General features: G+C 38.9%; 1 protein-coding gene across 2 annotated transcripts; it reads right to left on the bottom strand.

Annotated features, from left to right (window-relative positions):
* Window positions 1-5,202: 5,202 nt before the first annotated feature.
* On the bottom strand, window positions 5,203-19,591 carry frg1 (FSHD region gene 1). Of its 2 annotated transcripts, XM_062981508.1 has the most exons (10): window positions 19,385-19,591; window positions 15,118-15,306; window positions 14,712-14,776; window positions 13,418-13,540; window positions 12,167-12,221; window positions 9,188-9,302; window positions 8,379-8,483; window positions 7,042-7,133; window positions 6,667-6,777; window positions 5,203-5,340 (listed from the first exon to the last, which is right to left on the bottom strand). In XM_062981508.1, the coding sequence occupies exons 1-10, from the start codon at window positions 19,444-19,446 to the stop codon at window positions 5,304-5,306; spliced, it is 954 nt and encodes a 317-aa protein (XP_062837578.1). In that variant the 5' UTR covers window positions 19,447-19,591; the 3' UTR covers window positions 5,203-5,303. The 2 variants fall into 2 exon arrangements, with proteins under 2 accessions (XP_062837578.1, XP_003221651.2); XM_003221603.4 differs by lacking the exon at window positions 15,118-15,306 and having other exon boundaries at window positions 19,385-19,590.
* Between the last annotated feature and the right edge of the window lie 811 nt (window positions 19,592-20,402).

Raw genomic sequence — 20,402 nt, 5'->3', positions numbered from 1 at the left:
ACAGAGCTGAGCAGCACCAGGACCTATTTTGTACCTTGCCCTCCATGATCAGCCATTGGATGTGTCTACTAGGCAAGAAAGTGCTGCTGTTCGTTGCTCAGTAACTGCACTTACAATTTTCAAAGGCAATGATGTGATGGGGAGGAATAAGGGGTGAGAGGAAGAATCACTCCCTCCTTTTCCAGTTGCCTCTGTACTGTGGACATTGCCACTCAATGCACCGAGTGATGAATACTGTCATAACTTTCAGATCTATCCCTGTCCATTTCCTATTCTGAAGGAGAAATTGCATTCTGTCGGTTCTCCTTTATTAAAATGTATGCCACAGTCAACAATACAGCAGTCATCTTGCTATAATTTTCTCTATAGCAGAATGGTCAACTGTGAGGTCTGTTGGAAACTAGGTAGGCTAGGTTTATATATCTGTGGAAGGTCCAGGGTGGGAGAAAGAACTTTTGTCTGCTTGAGATAAGTGTGAATGATGCAATTGGCCACCTTGATTAGTATTGAATGGTCTTGCAGCTTCAAAGCCTGGCTGCTTTCTGCCTAGGGGATTCCTTTGTTAGGAGGTGTAAGCTGGCCCTGATTGTTTCCTGTCTGGGATTCTCCTGTTTTTTGAGTGTTGCTCTTTATTTATTGTCCTGATTTTAGAGTTTTTTTCAATACCGGTAGCCAGATTTTGTTCATTTTCCTCTTTTCTGTTGAAATTGTGCACATGCTTGGGGATTTCAATGGCTTCCCTGTGTAGTCTGACATGGTGGTTGTTAGAGTGGTCCAGCATTTCTGTCTTCTCAAATAATATACTGTGTCCAGAGTTCATCAGGTACTCTGCTATGGCTGATTTCTCCGGCCGAATTAGTCTGCAGTGCCTTTCATGTTCCTTGATTCATGTTTGAATGCTGCTATCATAGGCCCCATCTACACTGCGATATACAATCCAGATGATCTGCTTTGAATTGAACTCAAATAATCCAGTTCAAAGCACATAATGTGGATTATGTGCCTTGATAATTTGGATTATATTGCAGTATAGAAGGGGCCATAGATCATGAAATGGATGATTTCTCCTTTTTAGCTTGTAGGGACCAGGTTTGGCACTAGAGTACAGGAGCCCTCTGCTGACATGCGGTTGTATTTGTACATTAGATATTTTCAATAAGGCATCCATCGTTCTGGCAAAATGTGATTAATATTATTCCCAGATAGTTTCATCTGATATTTCTCCATTGCATGATAAATTTATTTTTCAGCTAAATAGAAATCTCACAGATTTTCTACAAGCTTTGGTCACAAACTTTAGAGACAAGACAGTGGAAGCCAACTAAGTAACTAAACAAAAATAGACAATCTTCACTACAGGTTTACATGCCCTCACCTTTCTAGCAGGAGTGGCTCTGAAGAACAACAAAAGTGAAGTATAGCAACAGAGAAACCAGTCAGGTATGTATGTGAAAGATGAACAAAGATAACAGTGGCTCAACAGAGATCCTCTTAAAGGTAGGTTAGATAATGTCAGAGTAAACTGTGTTATTATAGCCTTGAAAAGTTAAGCTGTATAGGGTAAGAAAAGAGAGAAAAGCCACAAGAGGAAAGGAAACAGAAGCAATGTTTTAAGAGAAAAGGAACAAGGGGTAGAAGCAGGCAACGGAAGACATGGGTTAAAGTTGTTGCCAAAGGTAGGGTATCAAGAAAAGGGAAAGGACTGTACAACCTAAAACCATAAGGATTCATTTTCATGGCATACCGAAGAGAAATTGGTAATAAGGGGAAAATATGGACAAAGTGACGTAGCTGAGACGACTCAAGGACAGAAGTAGACCAGAGATGCTAATTACAGTAATCAAAGTGGCAAAGAAGTAGAATTAGAAAGGACAATCAAAGAGCAGATGATTAACACAATTATTAAAAGTTCATAGAATCATACAAACATAGAATTGGAAGGGGCCACAAAGGCCATCCAGTCCAGTTCCTTACCATGCAGACATAGTGCCTAAAACCCCGTAAAGGCGACTCCATCATACTAAAAGGTACCACATTCCATTTTTAATTATAACAAGTTTTTCCTAATGTTTAGGCGGAATCACTTTTTCCTGTAATTTGAATTGCTCTGTGTTCTACTCACTATAGTAGCATAAACAAGCTTCCTCCATCTTCAATATTTAACATATCCAGGTTCCAGTAATGCCTATTATACCAAATTTCCAAAATGTTTTTTTGAAACCAGACATCTTTTGGATTTTGGATATTTTGGGGGGGAAGCGGGAGGGATTTTGGATTGCCAACTTTTGCACATATACATATAACAAGATACCTTGGAGATGGGACCCAGCTCTCAGCATGACATTCATTTATGTTTCATACACACCTTATGCACATAACATGATCATTTTATACTCAGCATTTTGAATTATTTTGTGCATGGAACAAAAATTGTGTACATTGAACCACTAGAAAGCAAAGACAATTCTGTATTTTGAACTTCAGAATCCTCAACCTCTATTCAATTTTACGTGTTGTTTGCATACTTTCCACAAATATATGAATAACACTATCCAACACACATTTTGGTGCCATAAATGTTTGCTGTTTCTGGGTATATTTGACCTGCAGATTCCAAAATGGCACCAGTTTCACCCATCAGCTCTAGTTTTTGAGATAGAAAATGTATGCCCTTCAAAATCATGATAAACATATCTAAGAAATGAGAGCGGATGCAGTCTATCCAATGAAATTTTCTGAATCAAGTTTCCCAGATAACCCCAAGAACAGCCTTAAACACCAAGATAATTTTGTTGGGCTGTGTAATCATCCTGATTTATAAAGGTTTTTGTAAACATTTGTATGCTCTCCCTATCTTGGTACCGTACACCTTTAGAAGGAAGCTGGGTGGGGTGGGGTGCACAGTCTTTTAATGTTTGCTTTCATATCTTGCCATGTTATTGCTGGAATAAATCTTGATATATGTGTTTGCAATTTTTAAAAAAACCTTTCCTATATAACCAAAATCATTACACGAGTTAATCACAAACATTAAATATGTCTGGTTGTGCCCTACAAAGAGAAGGAGGGAAAGTTTAAGAGGTTGCATACCAGTTACTTTCTCATAGTTGCAAAGATCTACGTTAGTTCTGGCAAGAAGAAATATTTACAAGTTTCTGAATGGAAGGAATTTCAAAACATTTTACAAATGAGTTTGACTAGATCCAGCAGATTGGCAGCTCCAGAGGACACAACTAACCCAGATTTGATTGAGGGATAGTGTTAATGCTTAGAGTACCAACAATACCAAATACAAAACAACGTTTTTAGAGAGGAAAAAAAGTCAGCCTGAGTATTGTGGTGTCAGAATAGTTTATTCTTCAAACATCCATCTGTGTTGTCTCTTCTCCTTCATTTGGTCTTATCCGGTCTCTTCTAAGCATCCCTGCCGTCTCCGATTTGAGCCCGAGTGTATCTTGACACAATAGAAAAACCATCCACAAACGTGGTCTTACAGACTATATTTACACTAGTGAACATGTCTTCCTTCAGTAACACAATGAAATGGAAATGCTTGAAGCGGGTCTGAAGCAATATTTTGGGTGTGTGAGAGATCAAGTGCTGCATCTACTTCATCTAGGATATAACTGGGAACTGTCTTAAAGGGAAGCATGACTAAGATTAAAAAAATACTACAAGGGACCTTTGGCCTCTATTTAATTTGGTTTAATTTTCCTTCCTACTGTTTCCCAATGCAACTTTGAATTCCAGACCATCGAGGAAAATTCACAGTTTATTTATTTAATTTGTATGCTGTCTTTCTTTCAAAGTAGGATTCAAGGTAGTTTCCAAAACAATTAAAACACATTTATATATAAAATAATAATTGTACAGGGCATAGTTTGATCTTCAGGAGACAGCAGAGCATTGGCCTCTGGCAGAAGTGTTGAGAAAATTGATCCAAAGTCTTTGAATTTTTCCAGAACTTTAATTTTGATCAAGCTCTGCAACTGTTGCAAGAATTGTAAGCTTATTATTTTCTCCATCACATTGCTGCATCTTTCTTCTGCTTCTTAAAGTGCGTTGATTAGGGTTGATTAGTTTGGGGAAACTGCACCCTGTTTCAGTGTCCCGATTTTGGTGGGGGCCCCTGATCTGTTTTTCGGGAGCCTCCCAAATACGGGAAGACAGAAATCCATTTTCAATCTGGGAAGTCAAAAGATCAGTTTTTGATCTGGCCCACTGGTGGCAATGGGGGTGGGAGGAAGGGGCTTCTCAGGCTTCCCTCCTTGTCATTTTTTGGGCAACCAAAAACGACCCTTTCTGGCATTGTTTGTCCTCAACACCCTTTCAATGAAGCTGAGTCAATTATTTCACTGGCAGCCACATTATCTGAAGGAGCATTCATCATTCTTATAAAAAGATATAAATTACCTCCTCATGTTATGGCAGCTTTAGAAAAGGTAAGATACCTCTATACCCCACATTTGAAGCTTGGCTTCTGTGAAGGGCACCATTTGTGGCCGTAAATAGCTTATTCATTGCAATTTAAGTAAAAAAAAAAAAGCCAAGTCATACAGAGCTATGAGTAGCATTGAGAATCTAGATCACCGATCTGTCTCTCTCAGAAGCCTGCTGGCAACAGAAAAAAGTCCAGCTTGGCTAAAATACATGATTGGGTCAACAAGCAGGGTTCACAGGGAATTTGTGTGCCCTGTGGCTGCCTTTCCACACACACACAAAAAGGAAAGCAATAGTTTTCGGCAGCCATGTGGTCTGTTGTGGCCGAAAAAAAAAAAGGTGTGGAACCTATGCCATTATGGCTGGCTGAACCAGCCAAACCAGCCGGAGCCCATTTTTCAAAATGAATCTGTACACAACCCTAGTGTTCATAGTTCTAATGTTGACATTTCTACTCAGCTTCTCTTTCTTCTCTTACAGCTTTTGTAGCCTCTGACCAATTTTATTTTTGGATTGTTTATGGATTGAAACTATAAGATGTACTTTACTGGCTGAGGAGATATTTCTCTGAAACTCTCCAATTACAGTCTTCCAGCATCTCACCAAGGCTCTTACTAGCAATATTTGCCAACTTCTGCACAAGCCTCAAAACATATTGTTTGTGTTTACAGCATTCGTTTGGAGTAAATATAATGGCTTCAAGTAGGAACATGGGCATTTTCAGCATAATAACATGAACGATTCCAAAAAGAAGGAACAAAATTTCAGTGTGATTGAAATTTATTCCAACTAAAATGATTTTTAAAACAACTTATATACAAAAGAGCCACCAACAGAGGGAACATAAACAGCTGCAGTTTCAGCTACTTGCAGTATCGATCAGCTTTCAATTTTGATCTCCTAGAAGAACAAGGAGAGAAAAAAGGGATGTATAAAACTGCTGACATACCTACATAATGCATTTATAAACCAGCCTGTATCGTACTGAATTTAGATATTGTGCACATTAACTTATAGCAACCTTATGAATGGCATTGGTCTTCTTAGGCAAGGAAGTGGTTTGGAATTGCCTTCCTCTGAAATGTAGCCTACAGCATCTGGTTTAGTAGAGTCTCATCCAAGTTCTAACCAGGACTGATCTTACTTAGCTTCCAAGATCTGATGGGCTCTGTTGATTTCAGGTTATTTAGGCCTTTGAGTATTACTTAGTGAGAGCCAGTATGGTGCAGCGGAGACAATGGGTTCAAATCCCTGTTTAGCCATGAAAACCCACTGGGTGACCTGGGCAAATTATATTCTCAGCCTCAGTTGAAAGCAAAGGTAAACACTGAACAAATCTTGCTAAGAAAACCCCCATGATGGATTTCTGTTAGGGTCACCATAAATCAGAAACTACTTGAAGCACAACAACAACAACAGCAACACAATATTGCCTTAACAACATTACATCACATCCAACTTCATAGTTGCAACCAGCTGAGATGGCTCAGCAAATATCTATATACAGCCCTTTTAACAATATGCGGGTAAGTTTGTCAATATGTCTAGTTATAGCTGAAGTCTTTCAACTTGACTAAATCCAGAAAATCTTTTACAAAATGCTGAAGTTGCAAGTGGAGTGAAGATAGGTGTTTTAAGTGACAGCAGGTGTCTAATAGTATAATCCCACAACTAGATTGAAATCAAAGCTATATGGTTAATAGGATAATTTGTTTTTTAAAAAACAAATTTTTAAAAAGGGCAAATCTGGAGCATGATTAGTTTCCATATGGATATGGAAGGATTCTAGCACCCATTTCTAGCATAATGTTGATTGTATTGAATGTGACTCACATGCAACATTTTTCTGCATCCAACTCAAACTGCATTGAGGTAATTATACGAACGTTATACATGTAAGAACTGAAGTAGGAATAAAAGATCTGTTGGGTCTTACAGTGGTTACTCTGTGTGGGATTACATTCATACATGGACTAATTATGCATTTTGTTTTTTTCTGAATGTGAAAACACAAAGTCATTCTCAAATATCTTTACATACAATGAAGTACACTAATTAGATGAAATTCCCACTCAGTTTAAATGCATGAGAGATAAATGCATGAGAGACAGAGGAAACAAATATAAGATGTTCCATTGATAAGTATAAACCTGATTAGGAGTCCACTCTCAAGTCACTGTTACTTGACACTCCTGAATGACAATTTTATTTGAATGGGAAAAGTACCTGTCCAGCAATGCCTCATGAAAAGTGCCTTCTTTTCTAGCTTTTTTCAGGGCTTTACTGTCTTCTTGGCTTACTTTGAGTTTGCGATCTTGAAAACTCTGGAATTTCTTCCTGGATAGGAAAATACAGACCATAAATGTAATCATTCAATTTAACAGCAAAATCATCTCCTGCTCTGTGAATGCAAGTTGTTCTTTAAAACAAAATCCGTGGGATTGAAAATGAACTCTAGCATGTTATAAAACCAGGTTTATCTAGTTTTACAGGAAGCATAGTTTATATAGCTATCAAATCTAGAGCTCTGGTATTCCACCATTTTGGACACAAAGGATAATCCATGCTCCAAGAAAGCTTGCTTTTAAAAAAATTACATACACATAGTTTATTTCACATTGCTTAATGTTTCCTTTATCTTCATCTGGAATGTCATCTTTTTCCTTGGCTTCTCTTTCTGCACACATTCTGATCTAATGCAAGAGAAGATAGAGAAAAAGTTAGATCTCAATTCAATTGGTATTTTTAGCTAGAATCATAAAATAATAGAGTTGGAAGAGTCCACAGGGGCCATCTACTCCAACCCCCTGCCGTGCAGGAAAAGCATAATCAAAGCACCCCAGACAGACCAAGTGAAACTATTACAGGGTGGTAATTCAAGGTTTATGGAAATCCCATTGCTGCAACTAAGGCCCCTTCTACACTGCCATATAATCCAGATTATCAAAGCAGATAATCCAGATTATCTGCTTTGAACCGGATTATATGCGTCTACACTGTCATATACTCCAGTTCAAAGCAGATAATCTGGATTTTATATGGAAGTGTAGAAAGACCCTAATTTACTTAAATTAGAATTAGTATAAAAGTGATCATATGTCAAGGGTTAGGGAGCACTTTCAACTCCCCTGAACCTTTGGCAGAAGTCAGGTTTCAGTCAAGTGGCAATCCGCTTTAGTCATTTTTGTATGGGGTCTCCTGCTGTCACTGCACAAACTAGGGAATGAAAACAGTCTCGGGAAAGATATTCTGGAAAAAAATCCAGCTCAGGGTAATGGTGAGCCATTTATTTCCAATCTAAACTGAATTTAGCTCTCCAAAAGCCAGATGCCAAATTTCTTAAAAGTTTTCTCCAAGATAAAGCATATTTTCTGCAAACTGTACCCCCTCAGATGAGAACATGACAACACAACTGTAACATCAGTAAATCAAGGAAGTATTTAGAGACAACATTTAATAAAAAGGATTTAAGTGCACTGTGAAATAGTATCATCTTCATATCATGCTACCAAATATAAATTGATATCCAGTCCTTCTTGAATCAAACTGATGATCAGTTCAAACTGCAATCTGAAGATGTATAGCACTAAAATTCAGCTTGACTCCTCTTGTGAAATCTGTACGTAAAAGCTTGACTCTTTTGGTTGAAAGCCATCTTAGATCATGTATTGTAAATCTCGTTTTTTTTATTAGTGATTCCCATTGATGAAATTACACATTAAGGCGTGCTACACATTTATTTTAAATATCAATATAGACCAGGCATGGGCAAACTTCGGGCCTCCAGGTGTTTTGGAATTCAACTCCCACAATTTCTAACAGCCTACTGGCTGTTAGGAATTGTGGGAGTTGAAGTCCAAAACACCTTGAGGCCCGAAGTTTGCCCATTCCTGATATAGACCAATATAAGAAGAAAATTTACACTCCTTTCAGATTACCTTAATCATCTCCTCATCTCCTGCTGTTTTACTTTTGGCTACTATATCACCTTCTTCATTGCAGCTGATAAAGCAGCTGTTTGCTGCTAACAGAGCCATTTTCCCCTGCATTAAAAAAAAGCAACAAACAACATCAAGCCAAGTTGTGATCATATTATTACAAAATGTCTATATTTTTACTCTATCCTTGATCAACATTTCAGGGTAGGCAAACCCACAAATTTCAGTTTGAAACCTACATTCATGCCTCTTTTTTCAAACTCAGAACTTTTTCAAACTCAGAACGTTTCATGAATGACACAATAGTGGAAGGTGAAAATGTGATTTAGAATGCAAATTTGCACTACTAAATTAATGTTAGCTCTAAATTTAACCAAGTAAAAATTACACTATGTAACATCATTTTTGTTCCTGAATTATAAATGTCATTTCCTAATTGGTTCTATCATTAAAACATGGAAAAAGTTTATTAAACTGTAATAACTTTGTTGTGGTCTGCACACTGAAGTTTAAAATGGCATATATTCATTAAGGAAAATTACAAACCAAGTGCCTAGACTGAAGGAAATAACTGAACAGGAAATAACACATTCAAACCAGGAACAGATCTTTTTAAAAGAAATTGTTACATAGTATTATTTTTCAGGAGTCTTCATTTGCTATCTGAAATTTAAGTACAGATGCAACAGATGGGATATTTTTACATTTCTACCCTTAAACGTGTGCTTCTAGATCCAAAAGATGAGATACAATTTAAACTCAAGAAAGCATGCACTGGGAATAACTTTTGAATAGTTGAAGACACTTGCCTCTTCAAATACGGGCTCCCACTGCTCTCTGGAACCTATTGCATCAGAACGTCCAATAACCAATCCATCTGAATTAATGCCAAGATATTTGCCATAGCCTGATTTCAAAGCAATTCTTAAAGGGAGAAAAAAGACATTATTAATCAATCAGACATTTACGGAGGTTGATAGTTTGACAAACGGTGTTGCAAGAAACAGTGCAGTCCTCTGAAAATTCAACAGACAAAACTGACAAGGGAGAGAAAATGTAACTGAAAGACAGCTAATTCATCATGGGCTGATGTATTTTAGGGCGGAACTTTTAAAGCTTTTTCCATTTGTAAGCCCTTTCTGCCCAAGAAATATTATATGGCCTCGGGTATACAGGTGTAAAAAACGTTTACTGATAATAAATCAGCATTTGCAATGTTTGCTAAACAGGCTGATTTTCCTTTTTATGAAGCACAGCTTCACATTAATCTAAATGCCAAAGCATTTAGATCAGTGGTTCCGAACCTGTGGTCCGTGGACCACCAGTGGTTCGTAAGAACTAAACAATGGTCCGCAACCTCACCGTTACTACTATAGATAATAACATAGTCCAACCATTTTTTTAAATTGGTGTCTTTGTTTTTAGGCCTGTTCCTGGGGTGCTGATTCAGAAAATTGCATTAAAGAGACCACATCAGCTCTAGATTATTAAATATGGTTTTCTGTGGGTGATCAGATGGTGACTACTGGATGGCATATGTTCTGTATCAGAAACTAGAGCGGATGTTGTCTATCCAATGTAATTTTCTGAATCAGCACCCCAAATAACCAAACTGAATCTAAAGTTGACTAAAAACTGATTAATAACTCTTTTGGTACTAATGTTGTCCCCTGGTCAAGTAGTCCCTACTCAAAGTGGCCCCTGGTCAAAAAAAGGTTGGGAACCATTGATTCAGAATAATGCTGTTTTCAGAAACCTTTTAATGGTTCCATATTTTTTCCAACCCACATTTTCTCTTATGGGACCCCATTTGGTGTCAGGTCCCATAGATGAAGAAGCAGTGTTATAGGGTACACTCACCAACAAGCCTGGCCTTCATTTGAACTCACTGTAGAAGCAGGAGTGAATTACAGTCCAGCAAATGCTACAGACCAGTGTAGCCAATGGTTCAGGGAATTGTGGGTTTAATGGAAGATGCTGCCCAACAATTTCTGGAAGATCATATGCCCCCCATATGCTCTGCAACATGGCCCAGAGTAATTAAATGGAATAAACTTTCCTCAACGTTTAAATTTGGGGGGGGGGGGGGGGAGTAAAGTTATAGCATCAAGGACAGAGAGTGACTATGCCTTCATTTATACTATTTGTGCAATGTTTCCAGTGGACTGCAGAAGATGCTTCAGCTGTACTTCATAAAAAGGGAAATTAACCTGTTTAGATAGCATTGCAAATGCTGATTTGTTATCAGTAAATGTTTGATATCCCATTAGAAATGCAAGAACATACAGTTGAAGCACCCCGTACGAATGGTCATTCGGCCTCTGCTTAAAACCCCCCAGAAAAGGAGACTTCATGCTCTGAGGAGGCAGCATATTCCACTGCTGAACGGTTCTTACCATCAGGAAGTTCTTCTTAATGTTTAGGTGGAATCTTTTTTCCTGCCAATTTGAATCTATTGCTCCATGTCCTAGACTCCAGAGCAGCAGAAAACAAGCCTGCCCCCTTCTCAATGCGATATCCTTTCAAATATTTAACTATGCCTATCAGCCTTCTTTTCCACAAGCTAAACATACCCAGCTCCATCAGACATTCTTCATAAGGCTTGGCTTCCAAATCTTTGATCAATTTACTCGCTCTTCTCTGGACATGTTCCAGCTTGCCAATATCCTTCTTGAATTGTGGTGCCTAGAGCTGGATGCCGAATTTCAAATGAGGTCTGACAAAGGCAGAATAAAGTGGGACTATGACTTCCCTTAATCTTTGCAATACTATTGATGCAGCCTAGAATCACTATGGCTTTTTAAGCTGCCACATCACACTGTTGATTCATGTTCAGCTTCTGATCTACTAAGGCTCCTATATCCCTTTCACAAAGGCTGTTTTCAAGCCAGATGTCACCCATCCTATATCTGTGCATTTAATTTTTATTGACTTCATTCAACTAAATGTACTTCGGCATCCCAGAATGAATGCAATCCTTGCTGTACTAGCAACCTTACCTAGCACAAGTTAGGAACACACCACAAGGAGATGTATGCATGTACACTCATACTGGAACGATACAGACGATGTGATAAGAATGTTCCTCCCTGAAATAGAGCATTATGACCATGTAGCACCATTGGGGAGATGCAGAGCGAATGAAAACCAGCCACTTTAATAGTACTGCCTGAACAATTTTCTCCATATTTCTGTCAGTGTGTGTGTGTGTGTGTGTGGCTTAGAGCACTGCTTCTTAAAACTATGGATCCCAACCCCAAATGGGGTCCCATAAGAGAAAATAGCATTGCAAAAATTGGCAACAGTAAAAGGTTTCTGAATATTATTTAGTGGCTATTTTAGTCAAATGTGTTGTTCAGTGTTTCCAGAGGATTTCAGAAGATGTTTCAGCTGTGCTTCACAAAAAGGAAAATATACTTGTTTAGATAGCTTTGCAAATGCTGATTTGTTATCAGTAAATGTTTGACTTTTACGCTGTTTTATATACCTATATAGCCGTGTCCCATAAAAGTTTATTGGGCAGAAAGGAGTTGCAAGTGGGAAAGTTTAAGAAGCCCTGGCTTAAAGGAATCCTCTCCACAGGACATGTACAAGAAATATTCTGCCACAGAACATCATTAGGAGTATACATAATGCTTAAACATAGAGAGAAGAGTAATATTTTTTCTATGCTATGGTTAAAAGAGAGATCTGAGAAGAGATAATCCATCTCAAGACATTATTTTCTATCAAAATCCATGAAAGCGTGATTAACTCAACAGTAATTGAAAGCAGAGTAGGGTAATTACCTTGTATCAGACAGCTTGACAGCAGTAAATTGTTCAGGTGGGCTAGGGCCTTCATCTGAAGATATTAAAAACACATTAGATGATAGTTTCCTTAAAACTGAATCTTGTTAACAATTACTGCTGCAGATGATTCAAAAATGCACCAAAGCCTTAATAGCTTTGCTAGGTGTCTAATTTATCATTCTAATCACATACTTCCATATCAAATAAATAAGCCACTTTTATAGCAATTAATAAAGTGAGCTTTACACAACAACAGAAGAACATACATTTTCTCCCTGGTCTTATAGCACAAGATGAACAGTAGACCAATGTATTACATGAAGGATCCATGTAATATGATTTTCACGTATAATCTGGAACCCTATTTTTCTTACCTGAAATGAATGTCTTAGGGTTCCAGCTGAAACATACCACATAATTGTGCAGGAGGATCCAGCAATGGCTAAAGAAGTGTTCTCTCTAGGCTCCTGGCATGATTTTATAGTCAATTTCTAGTAGAATGGCTGACAAGACATTAACTATAAAATTGTGCTGGAGGACCAGAGAGAACACATTTCTAGGCATTGCTAGGTGCCCCAGTATGATTCTGTGATATTCAAAATTCTTTTCATGTAACTGAATCCACTTTCAATTGGCTTACACAATAAGTGCCCTACAGTCTAGATACATTATCATACAACTGACAGAAAAGTAATACAGAGCATGACTGCCTAAGTAACTGAAAACACAAACATTGTTCAAGACTTGGTTCTTTTTGAGTACATGCCAGCAATCTAATTTAGCACTTCACCTCAACTAGAGGTGGGAGGGTGTCATGTGTCAATAACAGAATATGGGGAAGTTATTATGATTTACAGCAATTAACCTCCTTTGGAGATTTTGGCTATTGCCACACTCTTGTTAGAAGTGTATTATTGGTAAGACATTTTTGATGGACCCAATTTATCTTTCTCATACATAAATAGCCTGTTTCCACAAACTGTTGGTACCAAAATAAATGACCATAGGCATTTGTGGATCAATGCCAAAATATAGTTGAAACACATGCTGCACCACAATTATGGATTCAGTTTTGCTGAACTGCAGAACACAAAATGTTTTATGTTTCTGGGTTGCCATCTTGCAAATGACTGAGGCTTGGGGCTGTTTGTGTGCTGGGAGAGGCATCTAGCATGGTCTAAAAAGTCAAGCTTACTTGAAATAAAGAGGAAAGACAGGACATTTATTTCCACATTCTCTGATACCAACCTTTATGAGGGACTCCAAGAGTAAAGAGACCATTGTCAAGAGCACTGATGTATGTTCCGAGACCCATTTCTATTGCTACAGTTCCTGTGATTTCACCAAAGTTTTTTACTTTCCACCAGCCTTCTAATATAAGAGAGGGAACAAGAACAAAATATCTGTTGCCTGACTCACACTATATAAAGGATAGTGAATGCTAACAGAAAAAGATTTGGGGATACCAAGAATGCAATTTCCCTTGTAATTTAAACAAAAACCCAGCATAATGCTTAAGGACAGTCATTTAATCAACAAGATCACAAATTAGCAGTGAGAATGTATTCAAACACTGAGCAGATCATTCCACAATATGTCATTTTGGAATGCCGCTCCAACTTTTTTAAACATAGGACCACATCTTTCAGACACCTTAATTATTTTAGATTGTATGGCAACTGTTTCAACTTATTATTTTTTTAAAGGTGCCTTGTGTCTTGTTTAGGGAAAGAGATGGCATATGAAATAGATAATCAATCAATCAATCAATCAAACAAACAAATAATGGTACAAAGAAACACAATGAATGTTGAATTGAATACCAAATTTGCTATTCACAATAAAAACACAATATGATATATGATGGTTCAATCACGTTGGGCTGATTATCATAGAACACTGCAGTAGCAACAACTTGTTAATTAGCAGCCCATGCCTTTTCGATTACAGCAGTAACAAAACACAACTGAAGATCCTCCATGAAAGCATGTTGTAAAGGTAGGTGTCAAGGTTAGAAATGGAGAGACATAGGGCCCTTCCACACAGCCATATAACCCAGAATATAAAGGCAGAAAATTCCACAATATCTGCTTTGAACTTAGTTATCTGTCCACACTGCCATATTCAAAGCAGAAAATGTGGGATTTTATTCAGCTGTGTGGAAGGGGCTTCAGGTTCAATTCTCCACTCAGCCATCAAGCAGACTAGATACTCTGGGACAATCACAATCTCTCAGTCTAACTTATCACAACAAATGTAAAAGGTGCAAAAGAACAATGAAACAATGGTAAAATATAACTACCATTAATAAATAGATATTCACTCCTGACAAAAGGCTACCTAGCCTCTGTTTAGACCAATTTGTATTCATACAATTCAAGGAAACTGACAAAACATGCATATGAAGGACACAGGGTGGCATAAAGATATAAGGCTGAGATATCAAAATTACCTTCTCTGTTTTATTTTTAAAAAATTGCACAGTAACCACAAGACTCCTCCTGACCACAATGAAAAACATTTACAGTTTTGTGAAGCTTACCAACAATATCAAGCTGATCCTCAACATTTTCTTCTCTTTTTCTTTTTTTATCTTTGTTTTTCTTACTGCAAAATGGTTCCAAAGGATAAATTAGCAGTGTACTTTGCTTACACAATACAATTCTGGACAACTAACAACCTTTCTTAAATCACAGCAATAAAATATCAAAGCAAAAAAGTACACTTGTTCATCATGCTAAGTCATCCCTATTTTTTTTAACTTGGGATAAGGATTTCTAAATAGGAGGTAACAGATGTGCACAAACAACCCCTAAATAAAGATGGCTGAAATAAAGTAGGAAGTGTTTTTACATAGGAATAAAAGTTAATATTTGGGGAAAGATTTGACTAAGAAAGGACTAGGAGCCGGAATGATGGATTCAAATTACAGGGAAAGGAGATCCCACCTGAACATTAGGAAGAACATCCTGAATGTAAGAGCTGTTCTGCAGTGAAGCTCTCTCCCTTGGAGTGTAGTGGAAGCTCTTTCCTTGGAGCCTTGTAAACAGAGACTGCATGGCCATCTTTTGGGGGTGCTTTGATTGTGCTTTTCTTGCATGGCAGGGGGTTGGACTAGATGGCCCCTCAAACTACATCTATATATATAAAATGATAAAGTTGTTTGCGCAGTGACTATAACAACAAAACTAAACATCCCAGAAATACGAAATTTGGCAACACAATGCAAAAGGCTTGCCTCCAGGTTACCACACCACAAAACCACAATCCGGACCCACAAAACTCACAACAACGCATCATGCGATAACAACACAACTAAACGCCCCAGAAATACAAAACTTGGCAACACAATGCAAAAGCCTTGCCTCCCAGTTGTAACAACACAACCACACCACAAAACCACACAGGACCCACAAAACTCACAACAACGCATCATGCGATAACAACACAACTAAACACCCCAGAAATAAGAAACTTGGCAACACAATGCAAAAGCCTTCCCTCCCGGTTGTAACAACACAACCACACCACAAAACCACACAGGACCCACAAAACTCACAACAACGCATCGTGACTATAACAACACAACTAAACACCCCAGAAATACGAAACTTGGCACACAACTAAACACCCCAGAAATATAAAACTTGACAACACAATGCAAAAGCCTTGCCTCCCGGTTGTAACAACACAACCACACCACAAGACCACAATCCGGACCCACAAAACTCACAACAATGCATCGTGACTATAACAACACAACTAAATGCCCCAGAAATACAAAACTTGACAACACAATGCAAAAGCCTTGCCTCCCGGTTGTAACAACACAACCACACCACAAAACCACAATCCGGACCCACAAAACTCACAACAATGCATCGTGACTATAACAACACAACTAAATGCCCTAGAAATACAAAACTTGACAACACAACACAAAAGCCTTGCCTCCCGGTTGTAACAACACAACTACACCACAAAACCACAATCCGGACCCACAAAACTCACAACAACGCATAGTGACTATAACACAACTAAACGCCCCAGAAATACAAAATTTGACAACACAACGCAAAAGCCTTGCCTCCCAGTTGTAAGAACACAACCACAACACAAAACCACACTGGACCCACAAAACTCACAACAACGCATCATGACTATAGCAACACAACTAAACGCCCCAGAAATACAAAACTTGGCACACAACTAAACGCCCCAGAAATACAAAACCTGACAACACAACACAACAGCCTTTTCTCTCGGTTGTAACAACACAACTACACCACAAAACCACAATCTGGACCCACAAAACTCACAACAATGCATTGTGACTATAACAAATACAAAATTTGACAACACAACTCATCCACCTCCCCAATCACTACATTCACACTTGGCCTCCAAAAAAACAATTACAATAATAACAATGACAACAACAACAACAACAATAAGAATCAACACCATCACAGGCAAGAAACAGCCAGGCACTGAGGCTGAGAGGCCAGTCAGTGCTACACTGGGCCTCCAAAAAACAATACAGTAGCATCTAACTTATCCAACCTTCATGACCACAACAACAACAATAATAATAAACACCTACACAGGCAAAACAAAAAAGGACTATTGTACCACAATAAAAATATAAACCGCACTCAGCAGAATCAGACATTACAACTAACAACAAACCAAAGACAACAGGGATCTCAACCAATTATCAATCAACACAAAAATTGAAGAAGGTAACAGACTTCAAATACTACTACTAATGTGAGTATAAAGAAGGTGGAGGTCACAGCATAAATACAACCTAATGTAGACTGACCAACACCACCAGACTAAGCCACAGCAACGCGTGGCCGGGCACAGCTAGTTATTCTATAATTTCATAGATCAGAAAGTTTCATTGTGCTTTTTATTTAGACAATAAGACTATATTGGTACTGGCTATGGTTCGGTTCCAAGACTCTCAGTGGATACCAAAAATGTAACAAAATTTGAAAGATTTTGTGTTTCTGGTTTGAAAGTGTTATTTCATGTTTAATTGTGTGGTACTTACTTTGAAAATAGTTGCTATACTCCAGAAACTTTATTTTTGTGGCTGTTACAAACTTAGGCCCCTTCTACACAGTCCTTATATCTCTGGATCTGATCCCAGATTATCTGCTTATCCCATATTACATGGCAGTGAAGACTCTGGGCCCTACCGTACAGCCATATAACCTAGAAAATCAATGCAGAAATTCCTACAATATCTACTTTGACTTGGGTTATCTGAGGCCCCTTCCACACAGCTAAATAAAATACCACATTTTTGCTTTGAACTGGAATATATGGTAGTGTGGTTTCAGGCCCTTCCACACAGCCATATAACCCAGAATATCAAGGCAGAAAATCACAGAATATCTGCTGCGAACTAGGTTATCTGAGTCCACACTGACATATATTCCAGTTCCAAGCAGATATTGTGGGAATTTCTGCCTTGATATTTTAGGTTATATGGCTGTGTGGAAGGGCCCAGAGTCCACACTGCCATATACTTCAGTTTAAAGCAGATAATGTGGGATTTTATTGAGCTGTGTAGAAGGGGCCTCACATAATCCAGTTCAAAGCAGATAACCTGGGATGAGATCCTGTGATATAAAGACAGTGTAGAAGGGGCCGACTTTGAATTGGTTGAGAAGTGATGAGACAGGCATTGAAAAACTATAGCAAAATGTGTTGCAGGATGTTCCGCAAAAACAAAGCTTTTACAGTTTAATAAACTTTCCCCATGTTTTTAGGAAATGACATTTATAAACCAGGAACAAAAAATGTGTTACATAGGGTCCTTCCACACAGCCCTATATCCCAGAATATCAAGGCAGAAAATCCCACAATATCTGCTTTGAACTGGGTTATCTGAGTCCACACTCAGAAAATTTAGGATTTTCTCCCCTGATATTCTGGGATACATGGCTGTGTAGAAAAGCCCACAGTGTTAGATACAATGGTATAATGATTAGGTGTCCATTACATAAAATGGCAATGTTAAGGTTTGCTTTTCGGATTTTAATTTGCATGGAATATTTTCAAGCCATGGGATTGTGAAATCTGGAGACACAGAACATTTGGATATGGGAGACCGACTGGATTTAACGTGCTTTATACAGTTAGCACCAGGAATAGCATTAATGTGAACTGCAAGTCACTTCTGGTGTGAGAGAATTGGCTGTCTACAAGGACGTTGCCCAGTGGACGCCCGGATGTTTGATGTTTTACCATCCTGTGGGACGCTTCTCTCATGTTTCCATATGGGAAGCTGGAGCTGGCGGCACAAGGGTTTAACCCATTGCGCCACCGGGGGCTCCATTAATGTATACGAGTGAACATCAGTAACTAACGTCATTCTGGGTTGCCATGTTCCAGAAGCATTCTCTCCGGACGTTTCGCCCACATCTATGGCAGGCATCCTCAGAGGTTGTGAAGTCTATTGGAAACTAGGCAAGTGGGGTTTATATATCCGCGGAATGTTCAGGCTGGGAGAAAGAACTCTTGTCTGTTGCAGGCAATTGATCAACTTGATTAGCATTGAATGGCTTTACAGCTTCATTCCAGGCATGAAAAAAAATCAGAGCCAGCTAACACCTCCAAAAAAAGGATTCCTTCAGGCAGAAAGCAGCCAGGCTTTGAATGGCTGAAATGCCATTCAATGCTAAACAAGGTGGCCAATTGCAACATTCACTGCATGACCCCATAAGGGTATGTTAAGTAGTATCCATCAGGATGACACGGACCCCTTCCACACAGCCCTATATCCCAAAATATCACGGCAGAAAATCCCAGAATATCTGCTTTGAACTGGTTATCTGAGTCCACACTGCCATATATCCCAGTTCAAAGCAGAAAATGTGGGGTTTTATTTAGCTGTGTGGAAGGGGCCAGGGAATATCTACTTTGATCCGCTTTTTCTAAGCGCTACTTTTTAAGCAAAAACTGGCTAGATCATTTCGTAGTCTTCGGTAACAATGCTGTCCTTGTCTTGAGTTTGCAGCATGGAAAAAAAGGATGGCGAGGGAAGAGGAGGAGAAAGACGACGACGAGGAAGAGGAGCTTTGAAAAACCAACCGACAATTTGGGGGGGGGGGGGAGCTGTAGGCTGAAACTCCCTTCTTTAAAAGGGAGGACCTCGTCTCTTCCTCCTTCGGTCGTATCCAGAACAGGGGGGAAACGTACCTTTTTGATTTCGTTCCTTTAAGAACCAGCTTCGTTTTCTTGACACATGAATACTCGGCCATGTTTATTTTTGGACTACGGAAGCCGCAAGGAGACAAATCACTCGCATTGGGTTTTTTCTTCCCTACGGTGGCGTTTGAGGGACATATTATCCTGTTTGTCAAACGTTCCGAGCTTGCCCAGTGCACGCGCTGACCTCAGCAGAGTGTTACTGCCGAGGCTCAATGAGATGGAATCGCGAGAGTTGAAGTTTTACAAGATTTTTTCCTTCTTCTGCCAAAGAGCGCTGGTGCCTCGTCTCACTACAGCTCCCAGGATTCCAGACCTTTGAGCAATGGCAGTTAAAGTGGTACAAAACCTCATTAACTCTAAGTACAGATGCACCCTGACTTGTCATGACAGAGACTGCTCCTGTTAGGGAAGTAGAGAAAGATTTCCTAATCAATGTAGTATAATTTCTTATTCAGAGAAATGGCTACTAGGTTGCTGTGAGTTTTCTGGCCTGTATGGCCATGTCCCAAAAGCGTTCTCTCCTGACGTTTCGCCCATATCTTGAGCAGGCATCCTCAAGAGGCTGTGAAGTCTGTCGGAAACTAGGCAAGTGGGATTTATATATCTGTGGAAAGTCCAGGTTGGGAGAAAGAACTCTTGTCTGTTTGAGGCAAGTGTGAATGGTGCAATTGGTCACTGATTTGCATTTCATGGCCTTTCAGCTTCAAAGCCTGGCTGCTTCCTGCCTGGGGGACTCCTTTGTTGGGAGGTGTTAGCTGGCCCTCATTGTTTCATGTTTGGAATTCCCGTTTTTGAGTGTTTACTGTCCTGATTTTAACGTGTTTTTTTTAAAAAAAATACTAGTAGCCAGACTTTGTTCATTTTCATGGTTTCCTCCTTTCAGTTGAAATTGTCCACATGCTTGTGGATTTCAAATGGCTTCTCTGTGTAGTTTGACATGGATCATATACTCACCTGCTGCAAGATCGCGCAGACGGACTACAAGCAGAGACATAATATCGTTGCT

The sequence above is a fragment of the Anolis carolinensis genome, chromosome 5, assembly GCF_035594765.1.
Source record: "Anolis carolinensis isolate JA03-04 chromosome 5, rAnoCar3.1.pri, whole genome shotgun sequence".
NCBI lineage: Eukaryota > Metazoa > Chordata > Lepidosauria > Squamata > Dactyloidae > Anolis > Anolis carolinensis.
Note: the sequence above shows the minus strand (reverse complement) of the source record. Positions and strands in the feature narration are given on the sequence as shown.

Coding starts and splice junctions, on each gene's coding strand:
- frg1 (XM_062981508.1), bottom strand. CDS start 19,446: ATGGCCGAGTATTCATGTGTCAAGAAAACGAAGCTGGTTCTTAAAGGA. Junction 8,484..9,187: donor GGGAGCCCGTATTTGAAGAG/GCAAGTGTCTTC, acceptor TTTTTAATGCAG/GGGAAAATGGCTCTGTTAGC. Junction 7,134..8,378: donor GAGATGAGGAGATGATTAAG/GTAATCTGAAAG, acceptor CTCTTGCATTAG/ATCAGAATGTGTGCAGAAAG.